Below are 7,309 nucleotides of genomic sequence, written 5' to 3' on the forward strand. Positions count from 1 at the left end.
TACTAAGTGTATAACAATAGCGCTTTTGTGTTCGCAATTGTTAGTATTTATAATAACGTTTAATAAATGTTATTAGAACCAAATAATTTGATTTTTCGTAGTAGCAAAGATAGCAAATGTTTCGTGTTATTGATTAGTTTTATAATTATCCCAAAATTAATTAATAATAATTATTGAATTGATTTTTAAATAATTAATTCGAAAATATGAAATAAAAACAATATAAATTATTAAAATTCCAAAAATCAATATAATTATTCAAATCCCATAACACAACATTATCACATTCATACAAACCATCACACAAGCATACAACATATCATCAATCTACCACTAATAAACCTTCACAATCATCCCTAACATATACACTATCATCATCCATATCATCACCCATATCATCAACTTCTTGGACAGGTAAAGGAGCACCACCTAAATCCTCTTCTGTTTCCAACTCATGATAACCTCTAGGTGGTGCTCTCATAACAACATACCAATTTGAAGCATCATCCTCCCTAGAGTAGAAAACCTGTTTCGCTTGAGAAGGTAGAATGAATGGATCTTTCAAATAGGCTGCTTGGTTCATATGAAGGTTAACAAGAGTGAAGCCATCTTCTTCCTTCACACCATTCGCTGTGTTTGCCCAGTTGCATCTAAAGAGTGGCACTTTGAACATGTGATAGTCGATGACCAAAATCTCCTTTATCACTCCATAGTATGTAATCATATCCGCGACCTGTCTCATATCTCTTGCACTTGATCTACACATGCTAAAGGCTTCATAAGTTACTCCACTGTTTTGTGTCTTCAGCTTGACCGCATCAGTATGAAACCGTTGGCCATTGATGATGAATCCTTTATGTGCTAAAGCAACATTTCTTGGTCCAAATGCCAACCACCTTATCTCCTTAGAATGACTATCTTTTGAGTCTAAATGAATCTGCCGCAGGAAATCAGAGGATTATCATCAAGCCGAGGTACTTAAATTATAATCAAAACATGATAATATGTACCACGAAACCAATCATCAATCTACAAGCTAACCAGTCATCAAAATACTAAAAATCCAGACAGTTTCATCAAGCTATAAGCTACTCAGACATCAATTCGCTAAAATATGGACATGTTCTTCAAGATACAAACCAGGCATCATGATACAAGCTAACTAGTCATCACCAAACAAGCTAACCAGTCATCACCAAACAAGCTAACCAGTATTTACAATAATAATCAAGAAAAGAATTTGGAGTTTGTAACCTTATTTTTAAGCCATTCTGTAAAGTGTTCAGTATGGTTTTTCCATAACAAAGTTTCATTTTTAGCCAATCGAGCATCCTTAGCTTGCAACTCTTCCAAATGCATCCTGATTTTAAATTAAACAACAGTATATGAAAATGAAATTATGAGTAAAACAAGTAGAAGAAACATAGAGAATTACTTACTCAAGAAAGGGATCCAAAGATGCCATGTTCATTAGCACATATCGATGTGCAATGTCTCTATCTTTATCTGACAGGGTAACCTCTATACCCTTCTGCAGAGGTCGGCCTTCAACCACCATTCTATCAGCCTCAACATCTTCATTACGATTAACTGCTTCTTGAACTGGTACTGATTCTTTAAGGAACTCTAAACAAAATGCAACACATTCTCCAGCTAAATACGCCTCAGCCATACATGCTTCTGGCCTTGCATAATTCTTAACAAAAGCCTTTAGTGTTTTCATGTACCTATAACTCAGGAAATATGAATATTAGTCAAACATCATTGTGGGAAGTGGATATATTGAAGAGAGATGTTGATCAAACCTTTCGAAGGGATACATCCATCGGAAGTGAACTGGTCCTCCCAACCGTGCCTCTCTTGATAAATGTAGTGGAAGGTGAAACATGATATCAAAAAGGGCTGGAGGGAAGAAGCGCTCCAGCTGACACATTGTCTCCACAAACTCTGTCTCCATGGATATAAGTTTCTCTGGGTCAATGATGCGCTGACACAACCTGTTGAAGTAACTGCATAATCTATTTATGGCTATCCTAGGACCCCTATGTAACAACCCTCTTAATGCAGCTGGTAACAAGTTCTGTACTAAGACATGATGATCATGCGACTTTAAACTACCAATATTTGGAGGGTTAACTGAAACACTATTCGCAATATTACCACAATAACCATCAGGGCCTCTAAACTTAGCTAACCTTTGGCAGAAAATGGTCTTCTCTCTCTTCGATAACCAGTAGGCAGCAGGAGGTAAGTATGTTTTCTTTCCCCTCACCTCTGTGTGCAAGTGCTTTCTGATTCCAATATCTTCTAAGTCTTTTCTTGCTTTCAACCCATCTTTTGACTTCGCACTTTGCATCAACAGAGACAATATAGCATCGGACACATTCTTTTCTACGTGCATAACATCAATATTGTGACGAACAGGCAACTCCTAACACATTAAACAAGAAACTGTTAGACATATTGATCTCTTCTTCCAGTAATCAGATAATATAGGTCAGTTACTATAGTTTACCTTCCAGTAAGGTAGATCAAAGAATATTGATCTCTTCTTCCACCGCCATAGTTCATTTGATTCTTCACACTCTTCTTCTTGTAACCTCTCATCATCTTCCAACTCTAGTCTTTTCCTTTTTTTTTCCTTCTCTAGAGGTCTACCAAAATCATTCGTAAAAGCTTGTAGTGTCTCATATATCTCAGCGCCTGTTTGTATCCTATTAGCATTCCCTTCCTCCACAGTGTTGTCAAACCAAGCTTTTTTATATCTGTAACGATGGCCAGGCGGTAGTCTCCTTCTGTTACTCATGTAGACAAACTTGCGGCTAAACTTAAGCCACCTTGCAGGTGTATCCTTTCCACATACATTGCAGGCTTGTTTCCCCTTTACTTTACATCCAGACAGTGTTCCTAAGGCTGGATAGTCACTGATACTCCAAAGCAGCAAGGCTCTGAGATTAAAGTTCTCCTTCGCAAATGAGTCATACACTTCAATACCCTCAGCCCACAAATCCTTTAGATCGTCTATCAGTGGTGCTAGGTAAACATCAATGTTGTTACCAGGAGCAGTAGGACCAGGGATCAACAAAGTCAGCATTATATTCTCAGCCTTCATACACATGGTTGGAGGCGTGTTATAGTTCACTAACAACACTGGCCATGTGCTGTGATTGGTGCTTTGCATGGAGAAAGGGTTCATCCCATCTGTAGAAATCCCAAGTCGAAGATTCCGTGGATCAGCAGCAAAGTCTGGCCATTTAGCATTCACTTGTGCCCAAGAGATAGAATCAACAGGGTGCCGCATTGTACCATCTTCAGTGGCATTGGTATAGTGCCAACGCAGATCTTCAGCCATCCTTTGTGATCTAAACATCCTCCTAAACCTGTCCTTGATTGGAAAATATCTAAGGACCTTTGCCGGAATCCCCACCTTTAACTCATTACTGTGCTTATCCATTTCCCATCTTGAAACTTTGCATCTTGGACAGCTTTCTAGGTTCTCATACTCCTTCCTATACAATATGCAATCATTCTTGCAAGCATGAATACTGTCGTAGCCGAACCCAAAGATCTTCAGAAATTTCTTGATTGCAGCTAAACTCTTGGGAAGAACATTGTCTTCAGGTAGCAAATCCTCAAGTAAAACCAACAGCTGATCAAAGTAGTTCTCCGACACACCACTTTTAACCTTGAATCTGTAAAGTCCCATGATAGCTGAAACCTTTGTGTGCTTGAGACAATCCGAGTATAATGGCGTTTGAGCGTCTCTGAGCTTTTTCTTAAACTCAATTTCCTCTGGTGCTTCATCGTCTTCGTTGTCAGTTGTCGGGTTTGGACCACCTTCGTCCATGGAGAATGTTGTCTTAAACAAATCAAACGCCTCTGTTTCATATTGAAGAACACTGTCTTCTGCAGAATCTCTTTTTTCTCCATGAATACTCCAACGAGAACTCTTATACTTCTTATCCATACCCCTAATCACCAAATGCTCCACAATTTTATCCAGTGACTGATGGCTCAGATTGCGGCAGTCTCTACAAGGGCATAGCATTTCAGACAGACTTCCCAATCTTTTTGCGGACGAATTCACAAAATTAGTTGCTCCTTCTGAATACTCGTGGCTATTCCTACAAGAATCAGACAAAAGAAGTTAGCTTTATTTCAATCGGCGAGTAGAAATGAGATCGAGGGATTTTAGGTTATACCTTGGAAGCCAAATCCACGACTTATCCATTTGCTTACTTTCAATCGGCGAATACAGGAACAGCTGGTTTGATTTTAGCTCGAGAGATACATGTGCTTTCTTTAGGGTTTTTTCGATTTTAGATCGCGAGACAGAAAGGAGTTTCGACAGAAAGAGAGATGTTGTGTTCTGAAATTTTCCGAGTGCAAACAGAGACAGAAAAAAATGAACGGTTGTGATCAAAGATTTGGAGAGAAATCGGACGGTCTATGATTAATCCGAGTGCAATCTTAGTAGTTGCTCCTCATTGGCTCAAAAAATAAAAAGAATGGCTAAGATTGAAGTTGGGAAGACACATCCATCGGCATATGGTTTGCCACGTCTGCAATCTTGGAGGTTACTCCTTATTGGCTCAAGGTATTAATTTCGTTTGAAATCTGGAAATTAATATATAAATATGATTTTGAAGCAAAAAAAAATTAAATTAAATCTTAAAAATCAAATATTCAGTTTTCCAATTTTACAAAAAAAAAATTGTATGAATATAAATTTTTTATGTGAGCTTTTATAAGATTGATCAATCTAGCTCATATGTTCATAAACACTACTACTTATTTGTATGTACAAAGGCTTTAGGGTATAGGGTTTGAACAAATGAGTGTTTATAAAATTTATAACTAATCAGTTTTGTGAAATTAAGATTACAATATCCTTTTAAGAATGAACAAAATTGTGAAATCAAGTACAATTAGGGTATAGGGTATAGGTTTGTACTTTAGGGTTTAGGGATTTCACTTTAGGGTATAGGATTTTAATTTTTGGTCTTCCCGTCTGTGGATTTAATTTTTAAAGCTTATGGTTTAATGTAAAATTATGCACTTAAGGGTATAGGGGTTAACAAGCTAAACATTTTCACACATAACCTTATATCATAATATAACACATAATTTTTGTTTTTTTGTCTGCTAACTGTTACATAATATCATACATGATTTCAACCGAGTAAAAAAGTACCTAAACATTCGATCACACACTAGAAATACATAGCCGATGAGAACCAACTTGAAAAATGTTTCAGACGACAATTTTAGACAAACTTGATTTTGTCATTTGGCCATGCCACAACCGAACCCATTGCATCAGATATGTATTCAATCTCTGAATTTGGCCTCCAGACTTTTGCATCACCGATCTTAGCCACATCAATCCACACCTTGCTTGCATTTGGACCTAGGGGTACAAAGTGGCACAACTCATTCGGATCCGTTGAAGCTACCCTTCCTTCAGCTACCTTACGTCCAGAGTTGTTGCAATCCAAGAGAGTGCACTTCTGCTTCGGACTTCTGGTCGAACTAGTGCTGCCTGGACTCTACAACTCAAACAAGATGACAGAAGCAAGTTCCAACATCAATCAAGGACGCAACATCAATCATCAGGCAAATAAAAAAATTTAACTTCATGTCAATTACATACCACTGCTTTTTTCTTGGCTGGCTTCGAAGGTGATGCTATTTTCTTCCCTGCACATTTAGTTGGTGTTACTTCTGTAGCGGGTGTAGGCATGACTTCAACCTTTAGGACTGGCCATGCTATTTTCTCGCTAAGTGCATCACCAATCAAGAACATATCAGCGGTTGGCCTCCACAAATATGCTTGATCATTGAACACCTTCACTACTTCGACACTAACAGCATTGGGACCCAGAGGTATGTTGTTAACCATGTCTTTGGATTTTGAAGAGCACACGAGACCTTCAGCAATGACCTCGTCCTCATCATTGGTCCAATCATATATCTTGCATCTTCGATATTCACCTTCCTTGCTTTGCTAAAACAAGATTTGAAATTAGAAATTTTAGTAATGATTAGAGATGACTCAATTGTTGTAAGAAGAAAACAAGATTTGAAAATTTACCATAGATAAATCTTCAGAACAGTTTGGATCCTTATCCAAAATCACTTTATCCATTGGCCAAGATATCTTGTATCCCACAGCTTCATCAAGAGTTAACACATCCGTAGTAGGCCTCCAGAGTGAAGCTGATGCGCTTAGTGCATACTTAACTACGATAGCCACTGCATTAGGACCAATTGGTATACGACCAATTTTGTACTTCGGTTCAGCAGAGCAGAATTCTCCTTCACCAACAACAACATCCTCTGATTCAATCCAATCCAGTATTTGTACTCTGACTCCTTCTTTGAATCCACCACTACTCTCAGATGTTTCAGCATCAACATTACTTTTCTGAGAAAAGGCAACGGAAATCGTAAATGTCTTAAAACTAATTGACCAAAGGTAATGAAAAGGATTACCTTCTTCTCAGCTAATTCTCGCACCATCCCCTTTAACTCTTCAATCTCACTTTTCATTTCTGCAATCTTAGCGTCTCTAAATTGCAGATATGCTAGCTTATTAGCTGTAATCCCTCTACCAAAGCCCCTTACTCGTCCAGGTTTGTCTTTTCCCAAAACCTTGCTCACAGCATCTTCCCTTATGTTATCAGCAGCTGATGTGGAGTCCATCTGACTGTCAAGTGACTGTATTTGTTCCTGATACAATCATTTAAACACAAAATCATTCATTGCCATAGTCTATTAACTATACACAATATACAACTTCCATAATGCTTACAATAGTCTCAGCAAACTGGGGCTTCACAGGTCTGCCATCAGCATGAGTGTGTCCCGCAATCCAAACCTTGGATCTACTCACCTTACTTGGGTCTTTACTCTTTTTTTTTCTATATGAAAACAAACATATCTCACTACCATTTTAATCTAACAAGCTGATGTACAATATGTAGATGTTTGACTACTCTTTTACCATATCATCAGCTAAACGAAGCATTCCTTTGCGGCTGGTGGTGTGAGGAATCTGATTTCTTCTCATCGCTCTGTACTTGTTACTCGTTTCCTACAATATAAATATGACATTGATTATATCCATCAGACATGACCTTTAAGGATGAAACTTACTTAGTTGTAGATAACTCACTGTGAAAGATTTGGTAGTCTTACTCTTAACCCAAGTGTTCCACAGTTGAAGGGATGGGATGTTGCTCGGTTTTAAAGCTATTCTCTCAGCTGCAGTCTTCGCCACACGTACTTGTGACACCAGCCTCGACTT

General features: G+C 38.1%; 3 protein-coding genes across 3 annotated transcripts; all 3 read right to left on the reverse strand.

The window, feature by feature from the left end:
* Nucleotides 1-212: 212 nt before the first annotated feature.
* Nucleotides 213-1,683, reverse strand: LOC125591567. The gene is made up of 2 exons (XM_048765987.1): nt 1,255-1,683; nt 213-937 (listed from the first exon to the last, which is right to left on the reverse strand). The coding sequence occupies exons 1-2, from the start codon at nt 1,357-1,359 to the stop codon at nt 323-325; spliced, it is 720 nt and encodes a 239-aa protein (XP_048621944.1). The 5' UTR covers nt 1,360-1,683; the 3' UTR covers nt 213-322.
* On the reverse strand, nt 1,436-4,231 carry LOC125591522. The gene is made up of 4 exons (XM_048765908.1): nt 4,203-4,231; nt 2,516-4,124; nt 1,806-2,431; nt 1,436-1,727 (listed from the first exon to the last, which is right to left on the reverse strand). Exons 1-4 carry the CDS (start codon nt 4,229-4,231, stop codon nt 1,436-1,438), a joined length of 2,556 nt encoding a protein of 851 aa, XP_048621865.1.
* A 756-nt stretch (nt 4,232-4,987) lies between these two features.
* On the reverse strand, nt 4,988-6,705 carry LOC125591566. Its single transcript, XM_048765986.1, has 4 exons — nt 6,496-6,705; nt 6,095-6,427; nt 5,654-6,007; nt 4,988-5,549 (listed from the first exon to the last, which is right to left on the reverse strand). Exons 1-4 carry the CDS (start codon nt 6,703-6,705, stop codon nt 5,268-5,270), a joined length of 1,179 nt encoding a protein of 392 aa, XP_048621943.1. The 3' UTR covers nt 4,988-5,267.
* Between the last annotated feature and the right edge of the window lie 604 nt (nt 6,706-7,309).

Source organism: Brassica napus, chromosome C8, assembly GCF_020379485.1.
Source record: "Brassica napus cultivar Da-Ae chromosome C8, Da-Ae, whole genome shotgun sequence".
NCBI lineage: Eukaryota > Viridiplantae > Streptophyta > Magnoliopsida > Brassicales > Brassicaceae > Brassica > Brassica napus.